Raw genomic sequence first — 19,227 nt, forward strand, 5'->3', positions numbered from 1 at the left:
CATAATCAAATATTGTGCATCACAATTAATCACAAAGTACTTAGGAACAAGTGACATTTGGCATCATTGATAAATATGTGTAATTCATCAATATTTTAGACTTTTCCTTTTGTATAGTTTTAAAAGACTTTAAATATAGTACAGCAGTCGTCTCAGGGGTCATGTCGAACATGAGCAACGAAAAAAAAAAAAAAAAAAGATATTCAAGACACAATTAAATTTTTTTTTAGCTTAGTTTGACTTAAGCATTAGAATGTGTGTTATGCCCAAGACACTGAAAAGGTGTGAGAATCGAGCACAACTGTGAAAGACTTGACTGCTGTGAATTGTAAAATGCCATGTCAAATGCAAAACATTGCCAACAATGCAATCGTAGCAGTAAAAGATGTCCGCTACAGGTTTACATAAAAGAATAGAAACCTAGTGCAATGGGAGGCAAAAATGCATTCTGTGTGAGCAATGAATTAATGTAGTAATTCAAATACTCAAATGCTTTTGTGTTCTTCAAAAGAAAGTCATATAGGTTTACTGTAAAATAAAATGAGGGTGAATAAATTATGACCGAATTTTCCTTTTTGGGTGACCTTTCTCTTTGATGTACTTCCTCAGGCTTGATGAGAGCATTGGCGAGCAGGTTAGAAACATCTGCCAGCTCTGTACTCCAAGCCTTTATTTGGTTTATGGAAGGGCAAGGTCTTCCTGTGCAGAAAAGAAGAGCAGCTTAGTGCAGCTTGACCCTGACCTTCCCTCCATAACCTCTGGCTTGACACTGTCAAAATGATCGGCCAGCAGCAGCTTTGCATTTTTATTCTTGCACAGAATGTCCTCTCACTTTCACTTGGTGGACACCCGACTGGTGTCATGCCATATGTCAGAATTAAATATTTATTGCTGTAGTTGACATGTGAAATCCATTTTTTTCCCCCCGCTAAACAAAGGCCATCGTTATTTCAGTTTATTGGTTTGGGTTTGACTGATGGCCATGCAGTTTAAACTTGGTCTCTCAAACAGTAGGTTGAGCTTTATCTGTATTTATCAGCGTGGAAGATAACCCTGCACCGCCCTCCTTAGTCTCTGTGGTGAAGATGGTCTGATAGTGACTTTAGCCTTCTGTCAGACGCAGATAAAGTGGCCACACGTTGTGTGTATTGCGGCACACCTGATTCTCTTTCATTCATTCCCACAAATGCTGAACCCAGTGACACCGACCCAGGTTTCCTGTCTGAGGCCTGACGAACACATCCTATCAGATGTTCTCCATTCCAGTGTGGCGCTAAAATACATGGTGTTTCTTTTCAGTTCAGATCCATCAATGAATGGGTAAACTGTTAAAATTTTTATTTGTTTACAATGATTTTGATACACATCTTTTGCACTGAACACTTTACATAAACAAAATAGTGAATAGTAGTAAAATAGTCTTTTATTATTATTTCTTACAGTAACATTTAAAAAAAAAGTACTTTACCATTAAAATGTTCACATTCAGACAGTAGGTCAGTAGGTTAGCCAGTCACTTGGGACAAGTATATTTGTTCATAAACTCAGCTTGCCCTTTACTGGTTTGTGAACAGTGACAGATGTTAAGATCCGCTGACATCTGACTCGCACACAGTACGTTATGAAAGCCATGGGGCCCCATGGGGTCATTGTGGTCATGGTGAGGTGACCTAATACCAATAACGGTTAAACTTTTGCCCCAATGGCGAGAGGCCCTCAGAGTCATGAATCTTAACCTAAATGCACATGCCAAAGCATTCCCAGTCCTCCTGAATGACTTTAAGCACAAGCATCTGTGTGAAATAAATGCAGTAGCGTTGGACGTCACAACAGTCATGCAACAAACACTCTCCTTTGGATTCGGTCCGGTCTCATTCCTCTCATGCATGTCATTTTTGTCCCATGGTTGAGCCGAGGAATGTCCTGCTTTCCACTGAGTGGATTTAATCTGCCGCTGATGTGTACTCACAATCCACCGCTGGCGGCAGGGAGACGACTGATGCGTGCAGGGGCTCTGGGGACGCAGATCAGCGCCGCTGCTTAGGAAACCCTGGAAGTGGGAGATCCTAGAGCACTCTGGCATTGGCCTGCTGCTCACGGCTCTAATTAGATCTTTTGTTATAGAGCAAACAGAGAGAGATTGAGAGACAGAGAGGTCAAGAAAGACAGAGGAAATAGAGCTAATACTTCACTGGATGGCAAAGCTGAATTTTTAAGATCATAACTCAGTGTCACACAGAGATCTTCAGAAATCATTCTAATATGCTGATTTCTTATTACTGATGTAGAAGACAGCTGTGCTGCTTAATATTTTGTGGAAACCATACCATACAAATGTATGGGGTAATATATATAAAAAAGTGGGAGTAAAAGCATTTGTAATGTTGCAAAATATTTCTATTGACCTTAGTCAGGCTAGTTCCATTATTTAATTTCTGACAGGAATGAAAAGGAGGCTGTGAGGGACAGAAGTACAATGTGTTCAGTGGACCGTGCTGTTGCTTCACAACATAGCGATTGTTCAGCTTACCTACAGGAGACAGAACCCTCATAAAACAGTTGTGATCTAGGAGCTTTATACAGCATGTGCCATTTTACAGACTGTAAGTCTATCCCTCACAGCCTTGTTTTATTATACTGTATTAAACATGATGTCTAACCTGACAAAATCCTGAAAAAAAAAGATGCATCACAGTTTCCACAGAAATATTAAGCAGAACTGTTTTGTTTTCAGCACTGATAAAAATCATCATGTGACACTGAAGACTGGAGAAATGATGCTGAAAATTCAGCTTTGCTATCACAGGATTAATTATATATATATATATATATATATATATATATATATATAATTAATCCTGTGATAGCAAAGCTGAATTTTCATTGTAAATTGAATTTAAATTGTGAATTTTTCTACAATTTAAAATAACAACTTTCTTTATACATACATAGAAAGTTGTTATTTTAAATTGTAGAAAAATTCACAATTTTTACTGTATTTGATCAAATAAAATGAGTGAGCAATTTAATGATCCTTGGTGAGTATTATGAAAGCCCTTTCAAAAACTTCCAAGCCCAAACTTTTGAATGATAGCGTATACATAAAGCACTTCAATAGCAAAGAGATTGAAGCACAGAGATAATGAGTGTCTTTCACACACCGGGCTTCAGAACTCATCTATTGTCTTCTCAACTGTTGCTTCAGGAGATCTTTTGTTTACTCAGCTTCTCCCTTTATCCTCTGGTTAACTACAACAGCAGCCCTAACTACATACCAGCAGTCTCCTGGGAGGACACTGTATATGCCCTTCTGAACAGGAAGTTTGGAAGACCTGTTTGGGATTATTGCAGATAACGTCATCTGTGCAGTTTTTGTCACCTATGTTGAGATCTGAGATTCTAATAATAACAAACAATAAGAAGTGAAAAGTTATTTTTATCTGATCTGACCCTTAACAATGAGTTTGTTGGAGTTACCTAATAGGTCCAGCCAGTCATTGTCATTACATTTTATGTAAATGTAATGTTGTATACTTGAATAAAACCAGTTTGTGTAAATTGAGTAATAAACACATTTTCTATGCTAAACTACTATTTGAACCATTTTTTTTATTTTATTTTATTCAATATTTTAGTTTTCCAGTAATAGTATTATAGTGGCTTTCCAAAAAACAATTAAGGTTTTTTACAAAGTTAGATTAAGTAAATACAGCATTTTGGATTTCTTAGATTTAGATTTAAACCAGTATTTTGGTTTATATAATACATTTAATTGAGAAGCAAAACATGTATATATATATATATATATATATATATATATATATATATATATATATATATATTAGTGCTGTCAAAATTAGCGCGTTAACGCATTAGATTAATTTGAAATATTTAACGCGTTAAAATAAAATAACGCAATTAACGCGGTTGCAGTTTTTTTTATTTCCAGTTGTGGCCTATGTGTGTTCAACGTGCAAAGAAATATGGATAAGACCAAGGAAGGACTTTTAGACGGAAAGTTTCAGTATAAAACTCTGCCGGATTACTCTTCAGTCTGCCACAAGAAACATTATGACTGTATGACTGTAACAGTGCGTAAATCAGACCTTTCTGTAACGCTAACGTTAATAAGCTTAAACGAAAATAAAGAAATAATTGTGTAGCGGAGTATTTTTTGTACACAGTGCCGCGAACTGTCAATCACTCCTGTACGCGTGCATCACTGTCCTCCTCGCAGCTGCAGCAACTTGCGCTCTCTCTCTTCATCAAGCTTTAAAACAAAAAGGGGACAAAAAGATCATATTGTCTTTGTGCATAGGCTATAGATTAATTAGATAAATTAATATCTAAATTTGTGCCTTGCCGTCTACGGTATTTTTTTAGAACTTAGAAAAAAGATGCTGCAGCCAATGAGCAGCCAGCGGGGGCTGCAGGACGACTCAACCTCCGCAGACAGTTTTTAATGTTTATCAGACAATAAATACTCAAGATTTTGCTTTAGTATAACTCACAACGAGTTTCACACACCTTCTCCGGCCACGTTGAGTTGTTGACACTTAACAGTGGGAAAAGCGACACATGCGCTATTCACTTGTATAACTTAAGGGTGAATGGGTAATGTAGTTTCTGCTCTGGGTGGGATGAATTAGGAAGCTTGCATTGTGAAGGGCGCTCTGAAAATTGGCAGTGCAGGTAAAAGATTAAAACCTCTATTAAAACAGATGTCCAAATGAGCGTACCGGTACGCTACAAGCACGTTCTGGGCGCACGGAGAGGTGGCGGTACGCTCAAGAGATATATTTGGAAGTGGCAGTACTGAGTACTGGTGCATACCGGCCCACTTAAAGCACTGGCAATGACTATACTTTGGAATTTTTTTGCAGTCCACTTAGAATTCAACATGGAAATCATTTTTGTTTTTTATTGACATTGATTGTTTTGAAATTCAAATGGTACTTACATGCCTGTGTTTTTATTTCTGTAATAAATATGGCTTTCAAGCCAACAGTTAATTTGGAGGATATTGATGGTTTATTGCAGGTATGTTGTTTACATGAGAAAATCTGTGTTACAAGTTAAACAAAAATTCCAATAAACAATCATATTTTGAATTTAAATAGTTTCTTTGTCTTGAGTTTACATTAATTATTTACATTTTACATTTACATATCCAAAAAGTTTCAGTCTTTTAATTGCGATTAATCGCGATTAATCGCGATTAATTTTAAAAAATTGTGCGATTAATTAGTTAATTTTTTTTAATCGATTGACAGCACTAATATATATATATATATATATAAATGTTTTTTGCTGAAATTTCTGGAAATGCACGTATTAAATGAACAAGACTTTCAAAGATAGCTCTAGTGATAGATCATGAATTTACTGAAAGATTAGCGTGACATTTATAATGATCCACTGTGTGCAAAGGGTCAAAGAAAAAACATTGAGCCCATTAATGGATAACCCAGCCTCCGGAGAAGATATGTTTTCAGAGAGCGTTGCCCTGGTCAAGCTTCATTAGCTCTTCAACCCCTTCCTGTCCCACAAGACTACGGCCACCCAGTGATCTTTAAACCTCTGTCATCTCCGCAGACCTCTGGAATCCAGTTTGTCAAGACTTTAAGCCCTCTAGTATCTTTTCACCCCAAAGCCTGCTATCAGGCAAAGACAGGACTCTTTCAGCCCTTATCACGGCTATACAGGTCAACTCTTTAGGGTCGGGTCAAACTTCTGACCTTTGACGCCCTGAGGGTGTTTTTTCTTCTCTTTCTCACATTGTTCTTGTGTTCAAACCCTCTTTTGTGCATTTGAGTGTGTGTGTGCATGTTTTGGCAGCTCTGGCCATAGCTTTGGGGGTTGGGTGACTTATTGATTGGCGATTCTTGAGATTTTTGACTTTAGTCACAGTTCCTAAACTCTAGCGTAATATGGCAAAATACAAACAATGCGTTTCAAACCTTTGATCTCTCTGGCTCGGCCACATGTTTTGCTGTCTGTTCACTTGTTACCCAGACTCCTGATCAAAGTAAAAGGTTAGTTTAATCTTTGGATGATTACCAGTAGTCTGCATTTCAAGCTAATTCCATCCAGTAATGTGACTCTTGTGCTGTGGTTGGCTCACTGAGAGAAAGAGTCAAAGTTTACATCCAGACCTTCCCCTAGAAAGGTAGCTACATGCTGATCATAGTGTGGATAAGCTTGAAGGAATACACAAAATTTGGACTAAATTTGGGCTTATGAATTATTCGCAGGCTTATAAAGATGTCAGAAATTAATGATAATCATTTAATGTAACAACTCCAAAACTAAAACAGTTAAGTGTTGTAATAGTTTTTATTTTATTTTTGTCAATGGTAACAATTTGGATTTTATATAGTCTTTTAAAATAAATAGTAAATATATAAGTAAGTTTAGATTTTAAGTAGTATATATTTTTGTAAATAATGATTATTCTATGTATATGTTTATTTATCTATATTAGATAGATAGATAGGTAGGTAGGTAGGTAGATAGATAGATAGATAGATAGATAGATAGATAGATAGATAGATAGATAGATAGATAGATAGATAGATAGATAGATAGATAGATAGATAGATGATTTACCCAATTATAGTGTTATCAAATGGTAGATAATCTATTGTACTGAGTGAACTCTAAAATGTACTGTTTGATGTGTAAAGTTTAGAAAAATATCAAGATAAGCTTAAAGTTTAAAGATTCAGTTTACTATCAAGGCCACTGAGCCAAATCTGCATTGCGTAACAAATATGACTGTTTACTGTAGGCCTGCCATGGTACTTGTTTGTGTTGTGTCACACTGACATTGAGTGAGGCACATAACCTTACCTGGACACTGAGTTTAACAGAATAATCATATTTGTTGAGAGGGCCGTGATTTATGGTGCCCCACTATGTATCTACATTTTCAGTACAAAATTATAGTTAATCATCCATGGCCAACCATCACACTGTTGTTACAACATTTGGCAGCTTTTCCAACCTGCACAACAGCTTTCTAGACAGAACTGTGAAATTACCAGAAGCAATCTTTGAATAAAGCCTCAAGGAAACAGTCTGTTTGTTCAGAACTGAACAAATATGGACATTTTTTTAGCATTACATCTCTTGCTCACTAATGGTTCCTCTACAGTGAATGGGTGCCATCAGAATGAGAGTCCAAACAGCTAATAAAAACATCACAATAATCCACATGACTCATGAGTTGTTAAAAAGTAGATGTTAAAATGCCTTAATAATGGATTTCTTTTCATTTTCATTTCACAAGATGTTTATTGATGGAGTTGTGTGAATGTCTTAGATTATTGTGATGTTTTTATCAATTATTCTAACGGCACTCATTCACTGTGGAGGATCCATTTGTGAGCAAGTGATGTAATGCTAAATTTCTCCAAAATCTGTTCCAATATAAAACAATCTACATCTTGGATGGCCTGAAGGTGATTGTATTTCCTTCATATTTTCATTTTTGGGTGAACTGTTCCTTCAACGATACCTTAAATCATGTGAGCTGCTGCTTTGGTGATTGGACTTTAGACTGGCATTTTCTTAATACAATTTATGAAAGTAATTATTTTCAATCAGAAAGTTCATTACTATTACCTACTTGTGCCGTAAGATAACTCCTGGCTATTGGGCTACACCATTATTGTAGGCCCCAATACCTTAGAGACTTTTTTTATTCTAAGATTCCTGACAATTATTTATAAAAATTGATTGTGTCAAATTTCATATTTTTTTTCTTGTTGTTGATATATCAGCTAACATTCACAATACTGTTCTGCGTAAAATGTGAATATAAGTAAATATGCAAATTCACAATTTGACAGAAGGAGGCATTTGTGGAACAGCAAAATGCTGTTAAATAAAGTAAACACCTTTTTACAGGCATTATACAGAGGTAATATGAAAAGAAAATGCCATCAAAGCTATCCTGGCTGAAATGTAAGTTGATAGTTATAATTGAACACCATAAATTAAAACATGCCGGGCTCGATTTTAATAAATTATATCAAGGCCATCTGATTTTTGATCTTCACATTTGAAGGGATAGTTCACCCCAGGGTATCCAAGATGTAGGTAACTTTATTTCTTCAGTAGAAAACATACTGAGGTTTTTAACTCAAACCTTTGCAGTCGGTCAGTCATATAATGAAAATGAATGGGAATCATGGCTTTGAGAGTCAAAAAACATACACAAACAGAACTAAATTAAACCCATATATGGCAGATCTGCCGTAAAGCAAGAAGAAGAAGAAGCAGCATCACTCACTGGCTGTTTGAGTAAAAAAAATGTTATAAATATTGTTCCGTTTCTTGCACAGACCGATCGTTTCATGTCTTTACACATCAATGTGTCATCACTTGCCACAGGGTTTACATTGGTTTTGTTTGTGTATTTTTTATTATTTTTTTTTACTTTAAAGCAATAATTCCCATCAACTTCCATTATAAGACTGACAGACTGCAACTGTTTGAGTTAAAAATCTTTGTTTGTGTTCGACTGAAGAAACAAAGACACCTACATCTTGGATACCCTGGGGGTATGCAGATAAACATAAAATGTTCATTTTTGAGTGAACTATCCCTTTAAGCAGTAGGATGATTCCTACTTTTCCATCCCCAGATTTGAAATTGAGATTTTGAAGCAGCTCCTTTGATGGAACTCAGTGACTGAATCTAAAACCTTCAGCTGACACACAAATGACATCCACGCTGGTTTATGAACTTGCTATGTATGACATTACAGAAGGTTGTCCGGTCCAGTTCCTTTCACACAGCAGTGTTGTATTTCTTGTTAGTCTGCATGTTAACATAAAGACACTGTTGTCCTGGGCTTCTTTACTAATGCATGCATTGTGCAATCCGCGTATAGTAATTTGGTGGAACACGTGGAACATACCAACTATGCAAACTTTTTGGGGGAAACCTGAATGGAACCATTTACTATATACTGTACTACAACCAGGGTGTCGCTGAAAATTTGTGTTTGAGTTTGTATACAGAATGCTGTTGTCACTGCAGCAGACACCAATATACAATTAATTATTTGAAAAGATATAATTTCCCTGCGACCAGTGGGCCCCCTTTCCAGTGTAGACCCCTGGGTTTCAGCCTGCTGATGACTGTACGTTAATGAGCCCCTGCATATTTCCATACTTGTAGCATGTACTGTATACCCTTTGATTTCCTTCTAAGTACCATTGTATATAAATATGATTATTTGAGTCACGGTTCCAGTTGGTGTATTTTTAAAAAAAATGGACATTTGTTTGTGGGTTTTTGTGAAGTGTTTCTGTTTTCTCATTCATGCTTCATAAGCTTTTCTTCACACCGCTTTGGGGAAGACTTCCTTTAAAGCCGCCTCATTGGTAATTTGGCAGTTCTCTAGTATCCGATTGCACACATCAGCCCCTGAATTGCTCTCTCAGTGGGAAAGGTACTCTAGCAGCTCAGCTCTGGCCTGCCATTAATCAAAGCCACTTCCAGTGGCCCACTCCAGAAACACAAGCGCTTACCCTGTCTCAGACAGACAACTCGACAATTTGTCTCCTTTGAAAAAGTCGACATTTTAATGCCTGCATTTTAATAGGAATGTATAACACAGGCCTGTAGAGACAAATGGGCCGTCATCTTTACAGATTGTTTCTGTCCTCTAACCTTGTCTGAACAGTTTCATTCAGGGCAGGTGTACTTAAATCGACCGGAAGATTAAGTTTTAACACGTCGTGTTTTCAGAGGTTCGATTTCCATGTTTAATGTTGTTTTAACGTTGATCTGACGTTAGGATTATTTAATATTATTTTGTTAATGTCCGCATCTGCATATCAGTGTCAGATTCTGGAGCTCAAACTAGACTATTTAAATAATGTAGTGAGTTGTCATGATGTTTTATGTCTCTGTCTATTTGGATTTGCTTTGACAATGACGGTTGTTTTGACTGGGATCGAGACGAGCAGTATTGATTTTCCTCTCATTGTTCCATTTACCAGGTATTTCTCCATGTCTCAGATCAGTGTTGTTTAATCTTTCGTGTCATTCAAGTGGACAGAGGGAATGAGATTAAAGGGAGGTTTCTGAAAGGTGCTCTTGTTACAGAGCAATCAAATTGCTAGAGAGGTATGATGATACATCAATTAATATCATCTACTCACAATTAACTTTTTTAAGATGAAAGGTAAATTTCCAATTGTATAATATCAGAAGCAATCACATCATATAGCAACTTGTAGTAGGGGTGTGCAAACCTGAGTACAGTTGTTGGTGGGTTGACTAGTGTGCTAATCTCTCTTAAAGAGATAGTTCAGGCAAAAATTTGAATGTATTTTATTATTTTATTATCTTCTCTAAAACATACATGGCTGACTTTGAAAAAGTAAACACATTTTCCACGGAAGAAAGAAAGTTGTACAAGTGTAACAAAGTAAATGATGACAGAATTTTGGATGAACTGTCCCTTTAAAGAAATCCACCAGACCAAATCGGGCACTTTTTCCAAAACACCTTCATACAGCATACATTAAAACAACTGCTTGGTGAAATGCATCAAATGCTAATAGGGTGAGACTTTGAAAAACAGTGAGACCTTAAAAACGGATAAAGATGTGCATTTTGGGATGTGCATTTAACAATTCATTACAAAAGAGGTGTTTGGATGGCTTTAGAGTCAATGCTTTAAATTGCTTAAATTGGATGAGGCAAATCATACTGCTAACATACTAAAAACAGAGATTGTTTTACTATTGGGAGATGAGAGGGTCCAGATTACTTACTATAAGAGAATGTATAATGGAAGCCTCTCCTCCATTGACACTGATTAAAAAAAAAAAAAACACCTGGTCTCCTTGTCGTTAGCATTAGCCATAACGCTTTTTTGGCTAATGGTTGCAGGCTTACCCTCTAGTGGCTTTGCTAAAACCCTTTACAAAAGTTGCATCTTTTAATAATTATCTTTAAAAGCTGCGTTATAAAGCTGAACAAAGGGAATAGATTTAGTTAAACACATTAGTTAACCTCAATAATCTGCCAGTCAACCATCAAACATCTGCATTAATGTGGTACTGCCAAAAAGCTTGGTTTATGCCAAGTCATTACTTTACAATGTTTTCAAAGCTTAGCTGCACAATAATATGCCATTTTCAAGCCACGAGGCTGCATTCAGTAAGACAACACTAGTATTATTTTCCAGCAAACACACAAATCTGTAGATAATGTCTGTTGGCTGCCGACAGCGGTGCTCAACGTGTCCACTGCGGTTGAGTGGATATTGCTTATGGGAGGCTGGGCTCTGTCAGGCGGTCTATTTCAGACCCTGTGTTGTGGCTGCAAAGGGGGACGACGCAGCAGATGCTACAGATTGTGAAATGCAGCTAACACGCATTCTGTCTGCACCCTCAACCGAATGGCACATGACCTCAGCAGACATCCTCGGTCAAATAAAATGATGGGTGTTGACTATTTGAATTGGAATAGAAAGCTAATTCGCTTCCATTACTCTGAATGATCTTCAACAGAATGTCCTGGTATTAATATTTTACCATGACAGTGGTAGCGAGTTTATAGCTTTTTTTCAAGGTGAAATGATATGCCCCTTTTCATAATGAGCCCGTGCATGTCTGGCATCGCCCCGGTTGCGGAGTGGTGATAATTAAGGGCTCTATAGCAGGAATAAAGGTTACGTCTGCAGCGGGTTCGCTCGACTGCTCGTTGATGCAGCGCACGCGCCGACGGTGCGTCTGTGTCTGTGTGTGGCTGGAATTCACATGAAAGGACTCGGGCGAGAGAAGGGAACAGGAGTGGGCGGGGGACGAGTCGTTGATATGTACAGCGTGACTCAGTTAAACATACCGAACAGCCAGGGTATTTCAGGAGCATTTAATACGTTTTAATTAAAACAAATATTTAGAACGAGAGGACAGATTAAGAGGACAATCCCTATGTTTGACTTTGACGGGTGGTTTTGGGCCTTGCGGTTCGCTCGTGGCTGTAGCTACTTCATTGGAAAGGAGTGTATATATTTGTTCAGGTTCTTTGTGTACCTTTTCTCTGGGGCATGTTTAATTTTTGATAAAACTACACCATAAATGTTTTCTATCAAGCCACCGGGTCAGTACGTCTGGACGGTAAATATTTCATAGCTCTGCTGAAGCTAGTTCCGCTACGGTTTTGTAGACAAGCTCATTGCATTTCTCGAATCCAGGTCTAGGTTTATTTTAAGCCTCAGATGATGATGGCATATGCTATTCAGTTCATTAACAGCTTTTCCTGTATTAGGCTTAATTGATTCAGACCTGCTTGATGAATATTTCGAGTGCCTGGAGTCTTTGAAGTATGTGCCCTAAACCTAAAACCTTTCACAGCACCCTGTCGAGAGAATCATCAAAATTAACTATGAGCCACAGATGCAGGCGTGTTTAGAATATCAAGCATGGCTTTATGAAACTGCATTCCTAAATAAAACTGCTCTTTTTTTAACTGTAAAGGAATAGTTCTTTTAACGGAATGCTTGCTTTCTTTCATGGAATGTGCAAGGAGGTGTTTTGGAGAATTTGATTTATTCAAGCTGGTGTACACAGCGAATGCAGTTCTCCAACACTGAACATCACAACACTGATGTCGGCCAAAAAATAACACGCACAATACACTCTCATTGCTGATAAATAGATTTAATACGTGAAAGGATATCAAACAACTTGATCAGTGTTTATTTTTTATATAAAATATGGTTTGATCTTATCAGTCATTTGCAAGATTATGGCAGTTATCAAAGTTTAATCTTTTTGAGCATTCTGAACAACCCGACATAACATTTTGAACTAATAGTGTGAGTTTAGGGGTGTGGCTGTTTGTTTGTTTAACCAATGGCAGATTAGGGGAGGGTCAGAAATCTGTTTGAAAACAATCATTATATTCTCTATTCCGTTTGGTGAGGCTGGTGGTGCAGAAATGACATTTTAAGCAAATATATTTTATCAATATGAGTAAATATGAATGTACTTGGCTATATATTTTATCTATAATTTATCAACTCGTTGAGAGAAATCACTGATGCCATTTTCACACTGGGAAGCACAAATTGCCTGTAAAACTGACATCAGGGTCAAGAAAATGGCCAGATCTGACCTTCTCAATCTCAAAGTGTGTAGTTACTGTGTAAAGCTACACTGGTTCAATCTATTAATGTTTAATCCACAGGAAGTTGCATGGCGGAGTGAAGACCTTTGGCTGTGAGTTCTGTGGAAAGCAGTTCCTGGACAGTTTACGATTGAGGATGCACATGCTGTCTCATTCAGGTAAACACTCCTGTAAATAACATGGTGATATGTAGTCCCGATAAGGAAGAAAACATAGAGTACAGTGCCATTGCACAAGTGATACGTGATCGGTGTGGTGCAACAAGTGTCAGCCCCCTGTTGCCCCGTGTTTGTCCACCATGTACTGCACGCATAACCTGATGTAACAGATGGAGCATTGCACTTCTATTAGTGAAGCAGTGTTTGGTTATCCCCGTCTTCCCACTTCCCTCTCCAGTCCCATATGTGTCTCAACTGTTACATTTCAAGCCTGGCAGAGATCCAGTCTGGGCACTTTGCCACATTATTAGTACAGTATGTACAGTGAATCTTGCCAGCTTGTTCTTTTCTTATTGTAATGAGGAGGTGTAGGACAGAAACTCGCTTAAGGGAGGGGTGGATCCAGCTGTTTATATACATCCAAACCCATAATTAAACGATCATGCTGAAATGATGCTGTTACATGTTATGTAAGTGTGTGGTGTTGTTTTCATGCCGATGTGTGCTATTAACTTCGAACTTTTGCCATCAGATTTTAGTTTTCAAAAGGGTCTGTTGCATAACCATAGACATAAAATAAACCAGATGCAGACTGCAAAATGAAGTTTAGTGTTGAGATTCTGTGTTTTGGGCTTACGCTGTCCAGCTGTCATCCTGTTTTTTATTGTAGCTCTTTTTTAAGATCCCTTTCAGTCTTTGCTTAACAGAGTGTATTATTTAGCCGACCGACATGGGGTTTCCATAAAAATGCCACTTGTAAAAACTCTGCTATTTAAAAAAAAAAAAGGTAATTACACATTTAATGATTATTATTATTTTTATTATTATTATTATGAAAAAAAAAATCGCTTCATTTTTCACTTTTCGTTACATATGTATTTAGATACGGCTAGTTAATAAAAATTTCAGCACACAACATTACCTCACTCACAATCACATGCTAAACCAGTTTTGAAAAAAAAACATAATTGTTTATTTTTTAATAATAAAACTACATATAAAATATTTATTTAGATAGGTAGTTCTGTTATGTCCTAGCTTATAACAATTACAACATTATTTGGGAAACATGGAGAAATGGCATTGCAACATGTTGCAGGCAGGATTCAAACCTACTTTTTCAGGTCAAGGCTCTCGCCTCAGTATCAAGGATGCTGTGTTTGATGCTTATTGAATTCAGACGTCGCCCACAATTAGATTGTGCTTTAGAGGGGAATGTCCTGTTTCAAGTGAAGGGGAAATACACTTAAACCAGCTGCAGGAAGTGTGTGTGTGTGTGTGTGTGTGTGTGTGTGTGTGAGAGAGAGAGAGAGAGAGAGAGAGAGAGAGAGAGAGAGAGAGAGTAGAGTGTGTCCATCTGTCTGATTAAGTCTGTAGTCTTCTCTCTGGAGGGTTTTGTGAAGCCCACCTCACTTGACTTTATCAGCACACGTTTTTGTCAAGATTCTGACAGCTCTCTTTGCCAAATGAACTGAAAAGCCCTCTTTCTTTTATCTCTTATTCTCTGTCTGCTTCTTTTTTGCGTGTTTATCAAAGCGAGAGGAAGAGATTTATTATTTTTCCCTAAATTCAACCCTCCTAATCTGTTATGAATCAATATCATAAACACTGGCAGCAATATTCAGTTACTCCCACGTTTAATCTGCTCGTAATCCACTGTCACACCTGTTCACACGCGGCACGAAGCAGAAACGAGAGTGAATCTTCATCATGCGCAGCGTTCAGGCTGAAAAGCTCTGTCAAGATGTTTTCTCTCTTTTTTTTCTCTGTCTGGGAGAAGCCCTGCGCTCGGATCCTGGCGACACGCCAGCTCTTCCCTCGCACTGATGACATCATCAGCTGCCGGCAGGTCTGGATGTTCTGCCAGCATTCTGGAGCATTTATGATTGCTCGCAGATGTGTGTCCAGGAACATACTGTACCCAAATCCCAAAATTAATCAAACTTGACTGCTCTCCAAGCCACTGCTCTCCAAAATAGTGTGAGCACTGGGGTGGGGGGAGGACACTGGCGGAGTCCTAAATAAACAAAAATGCAGAAAGAAAACAGAAATGTTGACTGCAGGCCCCTTTTGGAGGTAGGCTGGAGAGGATGGAGTAGACGTCTGTGCTGCGGTTGAAGTGTTAAAGGGTTACGTCCGAGGGCATGCCCTACAGTACATGCGCCACCATGCCAGGTTCTGACACTTTCCATTAATACAGTATACTACGATGTAACTTAGTGTATCCTAAATATACACAAAAAGGAACTAGTCTAATGCCCATAAAAAAGTGGTCTTGACATCTTCAACTGTATTTAAACCTTCCAATATGCAAGATGTTTTTCATTATTGAACAATCTGTTGAATTTACTTTAAATTCATTTACAAAATATCATATTTCATTTATTGTTTGTTATTATTTAGTATAATATAGTAATAGTATTTTTATATGAGTAATTTTATATACTGTTACTATTATTATTCATAATTATTCGTAGAATTGGTCTTTATTGTAATTTTTATATATATATATATATATATATTTATATATATATATATTTGTCTGTTTAACTATATATTTATCTATTTTAATAATTTATGTAAAGACATTTTTGCCAAATACATTTGATTTTTAATGCTTACTGAATATCAAATGTATTATTAAAATGGTTATTTATTTATATTAAATATTGTTGACATTTCTATAAAATTTTTTGTAAAAAATATTTTAATTATTTGGTTTTATTTTTTATAATTATTTGTTATATATTAATAGCATATTTCAATACTATTACTAATATTATTTATTATTATGTATATGTATTGTTTATTATTATTTATTATTTGCTATTTTTACAAATTGTAACAGTCCTCAAAATTGTGATATCTTGGTAAACTGACTGTTAATTTTACCCAAATTTAGGGCTAAATATTCAACCCAGTTATAATTAGTTTTTAGGCTTTTTAAAAAATTGTTTATCTATTTATTGAGCTATTTTCATGTATTTTATGTCAATATATTGTGTCTATTTAAATTCAACTTAAAAAACAAATGTCCCCGGATTTTGATAACAGGGTTAAAAAAAATGGCAAACCTTACATAACCAAGAAAGTTCCCATATTACTTTTTTATCTCTTTAGGTTGACAAATGTATTATTATTATTAATAATTATTATTATAGTTGTTTTTGATGTTGTTATTGTACCATTTAGGAACCATTTTAGGTACCATTCACTGACCATATGATGAAAAAGAGAATATATATAATATATAAGTAATATATAAATACAAGTGTTTCAGACCCTAGTTCACACTTTATTCATGGAAAGTGCCTTCTGTTTCACCGGATGGATTTAAACACTCAACACTCATACCTCACGGACCTGCGGACGTCAGCATACAAGAGAAGGCTGTTGTTATTGGGCATATTTATATAGAGAGCTGCTTTAATATTACGACCTCTGTGCCTCCATTATTTAATGATGTTTTTCACCATGACCTATTATTCGAATGTCTCTCGCAAATAAGATAAATAAAGTTGTTTCAGTGTTGATGTCCAAACATTTACAATTTATGATTATTAACCTGAGTCTTTATTTTACAAATGGGGGAAAGGGGGAAATAAAAATACAAATCTTATTCATTCTTTATAGTGCACAAAAGCCCTAGATCTTCTGGCCCGTCATTGGATTTTGCTGCTTTACATCCCAATGGTTGCCAAGTAGCAGAAGCCGTTGTTTTCTAATGCTCTAATTTGGTATTCAGCACAAGATTGAATCTTATTTTTGTATGCCAGACAAAGTGTTTTGATGGAGGGTGATTGCAGCCAGTCTGGAGGCTGTTGGGGCTGTTTTTCATGGGCAGTACAGTGCACAATGTGCTGTCTGAAACAGAACACAAGCCTATTGAATGTGAGATCTGCTTTGCATGAACCGGGCATGGCTGCATCAAAATAGAACAAATTAGATATGCTGAAATGACACATGATTCACAATAAAAGCTGTCTAGGTAGGTAGCTCACTATATTTTGAGACGCAACCATCAAGGTTTCAAAGCAAGACCTAAACTGTAGCTTTTATCTTTTACTAACAAGACAAAAATAAACCTGAAAACACTGAGCATTTTCATTCAAGCGCAGCAGAAACGTTCTCACAGGCGTAATTTACGCTGGCGCTGATGAGTCACGCCATCAAAGTATTTCTGAGCATGGTTTGTAATGATTCTGTAAATGAGTGCATTTTTTAACTTTAAAGGGCTTTGGTTGTCGTCCAGAAGGAATGAGAAGAAAGTGTATGTGGAAAGAGGCTAATTTTAGGCGCTAGCTGGCTGACTTCACGAAGCTTGTGGGTGCTTTAATGAGTCATAATAAAGCCATTTCAGACCAGCTTGGTGAAAATAGATACTTGATGAGCCAAAGGTCATTATACATTTGGATTTTATTGATTTTTTTTTTTTCCTGAGTCTGAGGTACAGAGTCTTGCAGGAAATGGTAAAAACCTGCTAGCAGAAGCGATAGTTTTGTAGATGTTGTGTCCAAGCTACAGTATGCGTGGTGAACCGAAGACGCTGTTCGCTTCTTCGTCTTGAGGTCTTGTCCCTCATGAAATGTGCAGAAAAAGCAACATCAGCCGGCCATTTCTCCTTGTTCGGTGTGTGTGGTTTATCGAGAGCTTTTTATTATTTCTGAAGTGATGGAAACAGCCTGGCCTACTTCATAATGGGCCAGCAGCTCCACAGGTGGATCTAATACTATTAATAGATGGAGTCCCTCAGGCGGTTGATGGCCATCAGAACAGTTATTTAGTCCAGTTATTAAGGATCGCTAGTTGCAACTGGGTTAAATGATTCTTTTATTTCTGTGCGTGCGCATTTGTACACCTTGTAAATGTGTTTCCATCTGTGCAGGTGATTCATATGTTTAATGATGTCTTAATGGTGTGAGTTTTGCATAGCCTATTTTTAGGACCATCAAGATTTTTTTTTTTTTTTTGCGTTATGACATTCTTTTCAGGATAATTAAGCAGCCCTCACACCTTCTCAGTATGGTAATGTGAAAAATTCTCATTTTCATTAACGTAATGTAAAAAAAAAACTATGTTACACTATTTAAATTGATTTATACGTAATGGTAGTGCATGATGTACCGCCTCCAGTTCATTATTTATTGTGTCCAGACAAGGTGATTTTCTGTAATACAGTTACAGTCAAATGAGAATCATAATAAAGAAAATTACAAACCGATTCAAGAGTAAAAAAATAAGTTAGAGTTATTATAATCGGAGGGGAAATAACATTAGTATTTATTGATTTATTATAATTTATGTTTATTGTATTTATTATTTTATGTATATTTTATGAATTAACCTGCCACTTGACTCCGTGTTTAAAGTTACAAAAAATTTCTGCTTCAAATAAATGTTCTTTTGAATTTTCTGTTCACAGTGAAGGCTAAAGTAATGGTTTCTGAAAATTCACTGGAATCATTTTATTTTAAATTGTAACATTATTATGAGCAATATATATGAATGTGTGTGTGTGTGTGTGTGTATATATATATATATATATATATATATATATATAGACAGACCGACTGACCGACCGACAGATAGATAGATAGATAGATAGATAGATAGATATAGTTTATACATACATACATAAACTTACTGATTCCAAAATGTTTAACTATTAGTTTATATTAATGAAATAAAAACAGCCTTGACAGGCTTCTTGAGATTCACTCTGGAGTAACAAAATTAGCATTGATAAACTAATTATGGTTGATCAAAATAATCTGCTTTTACAGGAAAACATGAGCCATACCTGCCTGAGGGTCCGTCAACCTGATATGACCTTTCCTGCTATATGATTATCATCTATTACTGTTTTCTCTATGAACTCATCATAAATGGGCATAGTGTGTTGTTTGTAAGA

General features: G+C 36.5%; 1 protein-coding gene across 1 annotated transcript in view; it reads left to right on the forward strand.

Annotated features, from left to right (window-relative positions):
• The window catches only part of zbtb16b (zinc finger and BTB domain containing 16b), a 50,558-nt gene that overhangs the window by 3,310 nt on the left and 28,021 nt on the right, over window positions 1–19,227 (forward strand). The window contains exon 3 of the mRNA XM_026282540.1: window positions 13,219–13,316. Coding sequence (XP_026138325.1) covers window positions 13,219–13,316 — 98 coding nt within the window. The remainder of the gene's footprint in view (window positions 1–13,218; window positions 13,317–19,227) is intronic.

This window comes from Carassius auratus, chromosome 15, assembly GCF_003368295.1.
Source record: "Carassius auratus strain Wakin chromosome 15, ASM336829v1, whole genome shotgun sequence".
Taxonomy (NCBI): Eukaryota; Metazoa; Chordata; class Actinopteri; order Cypriniformes; family Cyprinidae; genus Carassius; species Carassius auratus.